The sequence below is a fragment of the Brassica oleracea genome, chromosome C4 (assembly GCF_000695525.1).
Source record: "Brassica oleracea var. oleracea cultivar TO1000 chromosome C4, BOL, whole genome shotgun sequence".
In the NCBI taxonomy this organism is placed as follows: domain Eukaryota; kingdom Viridiplantae; phylum Streptophyta; class Magnoliopsida; order Brassicales; family Brassicaceae; genus Brassica; species Brassica oleracea.
Window position 1 is genome coordinate 39,465,826 of NC_027751.1, and position 12,915 is coordinate 39,478,740.

Consider the following 12,915-nt stretch of genomic DNA (forward strand, 5'->3'; position numbering starts at 1 on the left):
GATGTAAGTTGCAGTGCTCCTCAACCTTTTGTTTCAACAAATCGCCTCAAAGCACACGTGAAGAAGGCACCAAGGGGACCACCACTGAAGATAAGAAAAACTGGTAACATACCACATGGTGTTGGAAAATTTTGGAGTCCATTTGAAGTTTTTGGAGACTGATTTTATGATAGGTCTGACCTTAACCCTGCGACTTCAGAAGACCCAAACATACAACTTAATGATGACCAAACCGGGCAGCCTTCTTCTGATGGTTAAAAATGCTTTTCTATCTTTTTGCTACCATTATCATATGTATCTTTGTATCAACTTTTGTATCTTTGACAACTTAGTTATCGGCTTTAATTTGTATCTTTTGCTACCATTATCAACTTTTGTATCTTTGAAAACCATTTCTGATTTTCAGTTAAGTTTCTGTTATGTTCTTTACACCCATTATATTTGACAATCAAACACAGATAGAATTCTTAAAAATACAAACTATTAAAGCCAATAACATGTCTTACAAACACAAGATACTAAAGAAATTAACATAAGTCTTACAAACACAAAATATTACAGCCGATAACATAAGTCTTACATGAGTACATAAGCATAAGACACAAAAGAGATAGGCAACAAGTAGCATAAACAACATCAATACTTGGACATCACCATAATACTTCCAATGACCAAAGAAAAACCAATCGATGAAGCCACAAGTACATTACGAAGAACAGCACTTCTCTCCCTTAGAATCAACACATCTCTCTTCAAAGCTTCAACTTCTTCATTTTTTTCATTCATTCTCTCCACTAATTCACTCGAAATCTCCAAATTTTTAGAGCATGAGTTAGAGGTCTTACCTTCTCCCTCAACTTCGCGATTTCCTCTTTTTTCTCTCGGATTATATCCCTAGCTTCCAGAAGTGCTAGATGCTGCCAACCATGAGGATCCTCCACATCATACCATCGAAAAAAGTTGCAGGACTCGTACCCATTACCAACGCGACGTCTTTTGCAACATATAGGAATCTTCACCCTGGATTCTCTCGGGTCAAAGCTCTCTTGATCTTCGTTGGGCGATTACATTGGCAAGCAACACCATTGTATTTTGATGTTGAAATCGAACTCTGAGACATTTTTCTTCTCTCTCCCTCCGTGAAAACCTCTGTCTATTTTGACTCTCATGAACCCTAATTCCAAAATCGATTTTGGGGATGTTCTTTTTATATATCAGATATCAATTCTATCACGTGTTGGAAAAGATTTTATCTCTTTAATTAAGCACATGTTTAAAAAAAATAATGTCTGTGAACAGATCCTTTACGGTGTTAACTGTTCTGTAACTGTTCCGTTTAGTTTTGTCACGGCGCGACGAGGTCTGTCATGAATCGCGGTTAAATGTGTTAAAGAAATTAGTTTGACGGTTTGAAATGCTAGTGCTATAGTCTTTAGGTTTAAAATGCAAACTTTTGCCACCTTGAAGGTTAAAAATGCGATTTTCCCGTAATGGGTTTCAGTTTGGTGCTGGAGACTAGAGTAAAAGAAGTTTTAAGTGAGAAAATTTTATCGACAGTATTCAGGGATTGGTGTATGATATCGAATTATGATTATAACACACTCATGAGAATATGTTAGAGACCCGATATGAGAGCTACTCCAATTTTCAAAAGTGGTCAGTTGATCAGGGTTTCAGTTATGTTAGAAGGAAGGGGAAGAACTTTTCTACTCAATATGCATCAAATAAAATAGAAAAAAAAGAAGGAACTTTGGAATGATCTAAAGCTTCAACAAGATTCAACCATTGTTAGAAATAAACAATGGCTAATAGCAGGGAATTTCAATGAAACTTTGAATATGGAAGATCATTCCTCCTATGTTGTCTCACCCATGGTGATGCAAGGAATGAGAGACTTCAATGAAGTGACACAATATTGTTTGTTCCTGGATTTTGACTTGCATGGTCCACGGTATATTTTGACTTGTTTGTTCCTTTTTAATGAACACTGGTTTGCAACATATCGACAGTCCTAGGATGTCTTTGAAGGAACGGGATGTTCAGACCATCTTAGATGTGACATTCAACTCTAGTATGTGATTCATCGTCCAAGGCGCCCTTTCATATATAGTCTTCTTTGTTCATGTCTCTTTTTCTTATGAGTCATATACCCTCCTTATTATAGATCCATATGCTAATGCGGGTAGAGAAACCATATTTGTCACTTTCCTCTTGCTTATCTTATCCCAGGTATTTGGGTGGTGGCACCATTCCCTTTTTGTAGATGTGGTTCTTGTGGAGCCGTGAGTTGCATATCTGATTTTTCTTCTCCTTCATTTTGCATATCTAAAGCTAGGTGAAGACTAGTGTGATCTCTTTTTCAGCTCCATAGTAAGAGTTTGTAGATGAACAATATTTAACTATGTGTTATCTATAAATATACATGTAACTATTTATAATATTTTATATAGTTATATATATATATATATATATCAATATTACTATTTGTTGTGTGAATTTACATCGAATATAAAAACCTTTACACCAATAACAATGAAAAATTAAAAAAATTAAAAAAATACATATCACTATATCAATAACCCTCTCCTCTTATTTAACTGCAAGTATTCGCTAACAAAATTCGCATCAACTTTTTCTAAAAGTTAATCTTTCCATCAAAAGCCTGTCCGTTAAATCCCCAATTTGTCGGTGTCACATCCATAAAATCTTTCGTAGATCCATCACTGGTAGTGATCCTAAACGACAAGCATTGTCCGGTCATAACAACACCACTATTCCAAATCTGTCCCCAGTTCTTCTGCATCTTAATCCAATCGGTTTTGGTTCCCTTAATACACAATTCCTTAATATCTCCGGCTCCTCCTACATTGTACGGCAATACCATAACGAAATGAGGGTTTCCCTTGATTTCAAACTTGACACCTCCGGTCTTGGTACAATGAACACGTCTGTATCTAACTGGGACAACCCCGGCTTTGTACTGAGCGATTTTGAGGAACATTGGTTGGGAGAGATCGAAGTGTTTCTGTGGTGGGTTGCACCAGCTGTCTTTCTTATTGCTGGGATCGGGTGGACAGAAGTTTGTAGCTGTGATCTTGATGCTTCCGGGCAAACACCACTGTGGACTATTCGCACACTTGATCTCGTAACATGCCCCACAAGTGTAGCCATTGTTGAATAGTGCGGTGCTTAGTGCTGCCGTGGCTAAACCGAAGCCTTGTTTGTGTAAATCACCATATCCACAGGCTCCCTCTGTTAATGAAATGGGACAAGTGAGTATGTATTTTCATTTTGTAAGATTTATAGCTTCGGTTTGTTTGTTTGTTTGCATGTGTTTACTTTTGCTTTATATGGGATTTATAACTATTTTTCTAATTTTGATTTGTCAATTATAGTGAAAAATCAAATTGCATTTACAATTTACAAACGTATTTATAAGAATTTAAAAGTTTTATGCCACACATATTTATAACAGAAATAGGTGTATATACAAAAAAAAAAAATTGGCGTTTTATAAAATGCAGCCTAACCAACCATATAATTATTATTATAATAATTATAAAACTCAATTCCTCTTTCTCCCTTTGGCTCGAGGTCAAAGATTGAGTCTCATTTACTACGTGTTCATGTTGGTTAATGCATAAAATTACATATAAATAGTACCTGCAAAATTTACATTTTATATAGGTCTTTGAAATTAACAATTCTACTTACGATGAGTTTGGCCACCATTGATGTCACCGTAAAATGTGGCACGGGCATCTAGCCAACCAGCTACGGGTGCGTGATGACCATGACCATGACCATGATCATGACCATGACCATGACCATGACCATGATCATGACCATGACCATGACCATAAGTCATGGGCACGATCCATATCACCATTGCCATCATCAAAACTTGGACAAATATTATATTTTGTAAGAGCTTCATGATTTTATCCTTCCTTGATTAAGTTATCTTAATTCTTAGTTAGTAATGATTAGTATAGATGGAAATGTACGTATATAGGCTGATAAATTAGGGGATTCTCGATGTTCTCGGGATTCAATTCGATTTCTGCGATGTTTTTTTTGTTGATGAAAGATTTCTGTGATGTTGCTGACACTAAGGAAGGTGCTTTTGTGGCCTGTAGACATATTTAGATTCTCTAACCCTAATAAATCGCTTTGTCAGGTCTTTGATTGGTCTGGGACTAAACTATTTTATAACATATATTTTTTGTGTAACGCTAGTTTTATTTTTTCATTTTTCTCTTACACAAAGCGTTCTAGATTTATTATTTAGTTTGATGCGAAAAAAATTATGCTTAAACGGGCATAGGATACTCATGAGTTGTGAGTGTAGGAACCTTATTTTACTACAATAGGAACAACTGATATTTGTAAAAATAATAAGAACATAAATTAAAAAATACAATACCGAAACAAACGAATAAAGAAGAATTGCAGAGTCGAGATGATTAATTTCTTTCTTTAAATCTTTAAACGCTTCGTAGTGTGACGGTTTCATAGCGCTCAAATTCTCAGATTACAATTGCACCATTGTTTCTGTTTACCATCACCGAAAAACTGAATCTATCGTACATATTTCTGTGTTGCACTTTCAGACTAAAAAAAAACATCACTATTCGACATGGGAGAATTGTTTTTCTTATTTGTATGAATGAATGTCTCTGGTTACAATGCAATACGGAGAAGTGCTTTATATGCTTGTTTCAAAGAACACTAATGATAAAACGTACACAAGCATTGATTCAAAATAATAAATTTAGATCAACCATTAAGACAAAGTCAATGGCAACGTTTTATCATCAATGGCAAAGATATTTTTGAATCGTGAAATTAATTTGAATTTGACCCAAAACATACTTAGGGTATTAGACTAGTTGTCTTGTTTATTAAATTAATTTTTAATTCCAAACCAGTTTATTCCAAATTTTATTTGGTTAACTCGGTTTAATATGCAAACACATTTTAATCGAATATATTTTTCCACCAATATACCATAGTATATTTATATGGTCATGAACCATTTTCTTACTTCTCCATATATCAACAAGAGGACTCTCACCTCATATTTTTTATGTGGGACATTTATTATTTTTTAAACATAGTCAAATTGTCAAGCTTTACAAGTTTTCCAAATCAAATGACTTTGAACCAACATTTCTCACTCAAACCAACTTTGATTTTGACATACGAATACACGAAAAATGGTTTTAAACCATTTCGTCAAAAAACAAGTTCCAACAATGAGATGTGTTAACAATGTGATAATCTCTCATGAGATACTCCACTTCTTGTTTCTCTTCAAGTGTTAACCACTCTTTAGATGCTCTATTACTTGAAAACATAGGGATCAAAGATAAGATTCGCAATGGCCGCTAAAAGTGATAAGAAACGCTTATGATGATATTGAATATTAACTCCAGATCGGGTCAGTTGCTATTGAATCTACTGCTCTTCGTTCCTAATCTGTGTTGCAATTGTAAGTTTTGATTCGATTTTCTTTTTTTGCGTAGAGAGTTTCAAAAACGATGGTGAAGATATATTGTATTGGAGGTGGATATGTTGGTGGTCCAACAATAGCAGTGATCGCACTCAAATGTCCACACATGTTTATTGTAGGAGTCGTTGACATCTCTGTCCTACCTATCAACGCATGGAACAGTGATCAGGTTCCCCATCTACGAGCCTGGCCTTGAAGACATCTTCACGCAATGCAGAAACAAAAACCTCATCTTCAGTTACTGGTGCAGATCTGCTTCTTCTCTCTTTTACTAACTGAGCTATCCTCTTTTGTGACCATTCATATGTTTATTTTTACAGGTACGTTGGTAATAAGAAAGTAAGCAAATCTCCTTCACAGCTCCTATAACTTAAATCTGGAATAGCAGAAGGCTTCAGCTCACTATCACGTAGTGAAGTCTATCGTGAAGAGGTCAGATAAAGGAGAAAAAAAAGGGAGTGAACACAAAATCTATTGACTTGACTTACATTGAAAGGAGGAAAATGTTTTGAAACGTACCAAAGGCCTTTTAATAACCACACAAAAACATCATTACTGCAGATTTAAGAAAATTTGACTTCAGAAGATCAATAAGCTAACATGCATGACCCACACCAAACTAGTATCATAGGAGGCTGGACTTTCTCAAAGTGGTGTATAGCACAAAAACTAGAGAGATGCTAATTAATAAATGTGTACACATCATAGAAAGTACCAAACTAGTAAGGAACGGGATGGCAAACGAGTCATAATCTCAGATACTCTTGCTGAGGCAAAATTTATTCTGGCATACTCCTACGAATTCTAACATACTCTCTACTCTTAGTGAAATAAGAGATTTCCATTTTTGTCCTTACGTTTTCCCTCCTCAATTGAAAATTTAAATTTTCAATTTTGGGTATCAAATTCAAAATTTGAATTTTGAATTTTAGTAAAACTAAAAACCAAGTTGAACCAAGTTACTCCGTTGCCGAAATATAAACTTGGTATAACTATGTCCTAGTTTTACCAAGTTATACTTCGAAGATGGTATAACTAGGTTTTAGTTTTACCAAGTTGTACATTTGTCAAGTTACAATTTGGTAAAACTATAACCTAGTATATACAGTTTTACCAAGTTGTATATTTGTCAAGGTACAACTTGGTAAAACTATAACCTAGTTATACAGTTTACCAAGTTACACGCTAGTATAACTTAGTAAAACTGTTTTTCTGAGTTTGTAGTTTTACTTTCGTGTTCTATTTTAATATCTGTTTTTCTGGATCTTAAAAATCGAAAATACAAAAAAGTAGATCGAAAATGACGGAAAGAATAAAGTAGAAGAATATACAGAGAAGAAGAAAAATGAGGCAGAGGAGGAAAAGAAGGAAGAAGTGGAGATGAAGGAGGAGGAAAAGGCGGCAGAGAAGGAAGATGAAGAGAAAACAGAAGAGGAGCACGAAGAAGAAGCAGAAACAGAGGAGAAGAAAGAGGAAGAGAAATAGTCGGAGGAGGAGAAGAATAAAGAGAAGGAGGAGAAAGAAGATGAAGAGAAAAATGAGAAGGAAAAGAAGAACACTAGAGAGAGAGAGTAAGATTGAAGAAGATAAAAGAGAATGAGAAAAAGAAACGTGGATCTATAATTTAGGAGAAGAAAGTTGAATTAGGTTAAATGGTATGTTCCGTAAATAAGTGAATTCATCAAGGATCACTCAATTGGACTTCTACTTATTTTTCGTATTAAAAATAAATGAAAAAGAAAAGAATTAAAAGAGAAGAGTATATGAGAATAGAATTTTTGGATCAAGAGTATATCAGAGTATATCAGCAATTGATTCATGGCAAATAGAACAACATGGAATCTCTGTGATAATTGAACACTTCGCTAGCCAAGTGAAAATGAGTATTCTCAAGACAAACTGGAAGTTTAAAAAGCTAATGATGTCCAGTTTCATCATTAATAAATTTACTAGGTGGCCACCCAAATGTTCCTCCCCACAAATCAGCATACTCTTGGTCACCATCACTGATGGGGTTTTTGACTGGCAGTTTATAAAGGAAAAACGTGCTAGGTCAATTTTTGGCCACCCTGGATAAAGACTCCTCGCTGTAGAAGGCTTTGAGACTAAAAAAAAATTGTCACCAGAGCTACACATCCCCCATGGAAGTAAGCACTGCTCTTTTCCCAATTCTTGTTTAGGTCTCCCTGCGCAAGATTGTAACAAAACTCATCATCTTCGAGGTTCATGTTCTCCCAATACCTACCAAACTTGTGCATTTGGTTCTGCGTTCCAACGACAACCCTTCATTGTCTAACAACGTGGGAAATAATTTCCCACTTAATGGTTCAACTGCATGTAGACATACATGGCCTTAGTTCGAGCAAGTTCAATCCATCGCCAGCATGGAGCTCCTGAAATTTAACCCCACCCTTATCTCCTCTCTTAGTCTCACTACTGCACAACGTCTTCTGCTCAACCTCGAGTGAGATCACATTGCAACTCTTTTCGATGCCCGTAACAGAACCAGGGTACAACAAGCAACCTCCTTTGCCTCTTCCATGGAGGAAAAACTTAGTGGAGCCATCAAAACCAGAGATTATCTCAAACACAGGTGACCACGTAATCCGACCCTCCTGAATCCCCAAAGGACCACCTTCTTGCGGAATGATACGGCAACCAACAACAGACAAGAAACCAGGCATCACGTAAACAACATTCCCAAGCTCAGGAACTTGGTTCACCCAGACCCCAATAAGAGGCTTCATTACCTCTATAAGAAACCGTCAAAGAGTCTTGTAAGATGAGATCCCTGTTCGCCATTGGACAATCTCGGACAAAGGAAGAACCTGTACTAGCCCACACTGGGCAAGCCAGATATTCTCGGAATGCGCAAGGACAAGGTCGTAGAGGCTTTTGCAGCATAAGCTTAGGTTGTAAACGTCGCTTGGAGAAAGAAAACGAGGGATAGCAGCAATCACGTCTTCAGGAAGCAAGAGAAGCAGACACGTACCAAATGATTCCGACCGTAAATGTCCGATCGTCATGATATGATGATACTGAGGAATCAGATCTCGGTTTGAATCAGAAAGCACACGAATCAACTTTTCATTCACTCATCAAAAGTAGAAACGACTTTAGGTTACTTAAGAATCACAAAGCAGAACTAGATTGGCTTCTAAGCATTTTTCCGCAGAAACGACTTTAGGTTACTTAAGAATCACAAAGCAGAACTAATATAATCTAAGAATCACAAAGCAGAACTAGATTATATGTATGTTTATATACATTATATAATAAATATGATCATTGCATATGTTTTGTAATAATTTCTAGATTATACGTATTTTATATATGAAATTAAAGAAATATTTACTGGTTTCTAATTATAGTTTATATATACTATATAAATAAATATAGAAGTGTTAACCAAGAATATTGAATTATAAGCAATTTCGATAAATTGTAAACCAATATCATGTTATAAAAAATTATATTATATCTTCTATTTTAACTTAAGAAACTTATGCTAATAAGAGAAAAAATATGGAGTAAAACGTATAGTCTGAGAATAAACTGAAAATACTATTTTTGATCGGGTTTACTTAGATTAAAGTAAATTTTAATGATATTTTATAAATAATATGCATATTCTTAAAAAAATAGATCATATCAAATAAAATATTTAAATAGTCATAATGCGTAGAAAAACTTAAAAATAACAATTAAAATCTAAAATCAATATGAAAAACACATTTATGTTATGAAAATAAGGGGAGATTCTGTATTTTTATTAGACAATAAAGAGCCTTTTATATAGATAATTACAAAAGTATGAAACTCTAATACAATATGGGATAGGAAATACAAAGACATAAGAATATGGGCCTTTGAATATGGGCTTCCACCAGACCTTGGTTTATAACACTTCCCCTTGGAAGACCATCTCCGACTGGTTTGTAATACGCTTTAGATGTTGCCTCATTAAAACCTTACCAGAAAAACCCAATGGGATAAAACCATGGTGAAGGAAAAAGAGTACAACACGTATTACTCCCCCTGTTGAGTACATCTCTGGATATCAGTAACGCATTAGTGATTAGATCCACCAAATCCTCGCTTGAGTGAACTTGGACGGACAAACAACCTGTATCACCAAAATAATTTACCCTTCTTCGGGTAGGTTAGTATCAAATGGACTCAAATCTTTAGTTCCTTGTAGGTAACAAAAATATGTATAATCCCATTCTAGTGTCTTTGGGTCGATCCTGAGCTATATCTAGCTAGTAGTTTACGGCAAATTATTTATCTAGCCTTGTATGCTACATCTAGCTAATAGATTACGGCAAATTATTTATCTAGCCTTGTATGGCTCGCCAAATCCGTCAAAACTTTATGGCACTTAGACATGGCATTTCGGGACCAAAGATCTCCTCATTTTCTTCATTAGGGCCGAAATTATCTTTTCTAAACTGAGGAACCTTATAATTATGGGACTTGTCAATTCGTAAGCTTAGTCCAAATCAAACTTCTTGAGCACGTTATCTATGTATGTCATTTGATGCATAAGGATTTTCTTTTCAAGGTGCTCAATGTATAATCGAATATATAATCTTGTTTTCCCAGAACCTTTCATGTTGAATTTGAATTCTTTCTTGATGTATTCTATCTTTGGGATATTTCTCCAGAGGTTCCTAGGATATTCAAGTCGTTCACATAAAAATATTCAATATTGTTCTCGAGAACTTGATGTGTTCGGTAGTTCGATACCCTCTGGAACTTTCACATAATTTCGTTATCCAGTGGACCATATAGATATGTATTTTATTTGCCAGACTTATAAGGAATCAGAAGGTAATTGCATCCACCACATAGGAGTATGTCTCCTTTATAATTGATTCCAGGTCTTTGTGAGACCCTTATACAATTTCGCCATTCTTATTATGTTTTCTCACCAAAGACTTACTTATGTCCAACTGGTTTGACTACATCTCATCTCTTAAGAGACTTCATATACCACGTCTTATAGCATTATCAATTTGCTTAATCAATTTCTCTGAGTAATTTCTCTGAATGCACTCTATGATAGACGTTGGTTTCATGATCTTCGCTTTTGTCAAGCGTTTTTTTATTCAAATATTATACCATCATCGACGTCGATATTATTTTACCGGTTCCATTTATAATCCAGGCACGACATAATGCATTTAGATCTTATTATTTTCAGGTACTTGATCTTTATTCATGGTCATGTTTAAGGTTTCCTTTGGACAACCTTAATTTCGGATCTGCCATTTCAATTTTATGCTATTCTCATTTTCGAGTAATACATGTATGGAACCGTCCTATCTTAACTAAGTCCAATATCAATTTTATTAGAGCATAACCCGCTGGTATATTTTAGTTTGGGTCATCAAACATGTCTGACAACTGACTTGTTTAAGTTCTGAGAATGATTCATTCTTTGGACTCTTATTCTATATTCATATTTGAGGATCATTATTCATTCTCGAAATCGTTTATCCGCTTATTATTTCTCTCCCTGATGTTGGATATACGGATTTATCTAATCCATGGCTTAGCCTTAATCATATCTCTCGTGGCCTTATGTATTCTTATGGAGATTTATATCCAACGTATACACTTAATTCAATTTCAGATATCATCTTATAACTTTGTGGTGGAGCAAATTATTTAAGTTCTCTATATGAGAACATTAATTCTTGACCCTTTATCAAATTCATGGGAGAGTCTCTATTTGTTCTTTGGCATTATGCGAAATTTTTTGCTGCAACTTATAAGGATTCATAAATCCACCGGTATCACCAATTACTCTTGCAAACTTATTGCAGATTCTGACAAGGATATGTATAACCATATGTCGTCACATATGATAGATGATCAGTCCATCCGTGGGTGATCAATCCCACGAAATTCCTTGCTTATTTTCGAAATATCATGGTGAATACTCATACTATCAATTCCCTTATTCAAAGGGGCAACATATCTTAAACCATTCAATAGAATATCGCATACTTAACCGAAATGGCATGACCGGTTTGCCAATCATTAATCTCCATATAATTTTTTTGTTGTGCAATTTCGTTATCAGATTTAATTTTGGCCGAGTTCTATTTGGGCCATTGTTGTTGTGGATGCTTAACTTATTTAGGGATTTTGGGATTCTCTGATTCTCCCCCTCGAGATAATAACACTTAATGTTCATTTATCTTGTATTGAATCCCAAACTTAGGTAATTTAATATCAAATTTTGTTCCCTTAGACAATAATTTTGAAAATATCATGCATTAAATAAATCAAAGTGTACAACAAATAGCCAAAAATAAATTAAGTCTGATTAGATTAATAGGGATTTAAATTCTGCGAAGATAGATTCTTCAAAAGACTTTGGCCAAGGAATTTTGGCCAACGGGATTCGGCAAAGATGATTTTTCCAAAATGCTTTGGCCAAGAGATTCTATTAGTTTGACTAGATTTCATATTTGGCCAATAGAAATTTCAATTTGGCCAAGCTTTTGCCTTCGGTCAAGGTCTTTTAAAGGTTGGCCAAGAGAATTTAGACTTTCCATTTGATTAAGATTTAAGCTAGGCCAAGCTTCTACATTTGGCCAAGGCTTTAAAGATCATGTGATTGTTCATTAGGCCAAACATAAGTTTCGGCCAGGCCAAATCCGAATGGGTCTAGGATTCTTATAGATTTCGGCCAATGAGTAATTTTATGATCAGATTTTAAGTTTTAAAAAAGTGATCATATCTTAAAATTTGGCTAAGATTTCGTTTGGCCAAGGCTTTGAGAAACGATCCAACCAGTGTTCATATGATTCAAGGTTTAAAAACACATATAGGCCAGACAATGTGATCGAATCAAGTTTAGCATATGATGAAGTTTTGATCCTACGGCCAAGCTTTTAATCATGCGGATAGGATTTTATGCAATCTCTATGTTTTAAACAAGCAAGACATCATTTTCAATCAAGTAATCAGCTAGCAAATCAGATTTGGATCATGTGAGCATGTGACTGAGCAAATTAAATCTAGGTTCCATGCTGCATGCAATCAGATTTTATCTTTAACAATCAACCCCAGATTTTAATTTCTTAGCATGCGAGCTAGGCGATCAGATTTGGTTAAGACATACGATTCAGATTTTAAACATATCATGTGATCAAGCAACCAAATCAGATTTCAATCAATAACATGTGATCAAGGAAATTTCTATTTCTAATAGGATTTAATCATGCGATTTCAATTTCCTAGGTCTAATCGATTTTTAAACAATTAGCATATGAATAATTTTAATCTAATCATAAAATTTTATCCCTAGGTTTCATATGATCAAATTCTGGAATTCTAATTTAAATTTATTAAGTTTTAAATTTTCAGGAAATTCCAATAAACAT

The 12,915-nt window shown here is 34.8% G+C and overlaps 1 protein-coding gene and 1 pseudogene across 1 annotated transcript; both read right to left on the reverse strand.

Moving 5' to 3' along the window:
* Nucleotides 1-2,544: 2,544 nt before the first annotated feature.
* Nucleotides 2,545-3,960, reverse strand: LOC106340836 (expansin-A24-like). The gene is made up of 2 exons (XM_013779670.1): nt 3,715-3,960; nt 2,545-3,252 (listed from the first exon to the last, which is right to left on the reverse strand). The coding sequence occupies exons 1-2, from the start codon at nt 3,935-3,937 to the stop codon at nt 2,636-2,638; spliced, it is 840 nt and encodes a 279-aa protein (XP_013635124.1). The 5' UTR covers nt 3,938-3,960; the 3' UTR covers nt 2,545-2,635.
* A 3,470-nt stretch (nt 3,961-7,430) lies between these two features.
* On the reverse strand, nt 7,431-8,541 carry LOC106338863 (annotated as a pseudogene).
* Between the last annotated feature and the right edge of the window lie 4,374 nt (nt 8,542-12,915).

Bases quoted from the DNA above. Each gene is read 5' to 3' on its own strand.
- LOC106340836 (XM_013779670.1), bottom strand. From the start codon at position 3,937: ATGAAGCTCTTACAAAATATAATATTTGTCCAAGTTTTGATGATGGCA. The intron at 3,253-3,714 runs GTAAGTAGAATT...TTTCATTAACAG, and splicing joins CAATGGTGGCCAAACTCATC to AGGGAGCCTGTGGATATGGT.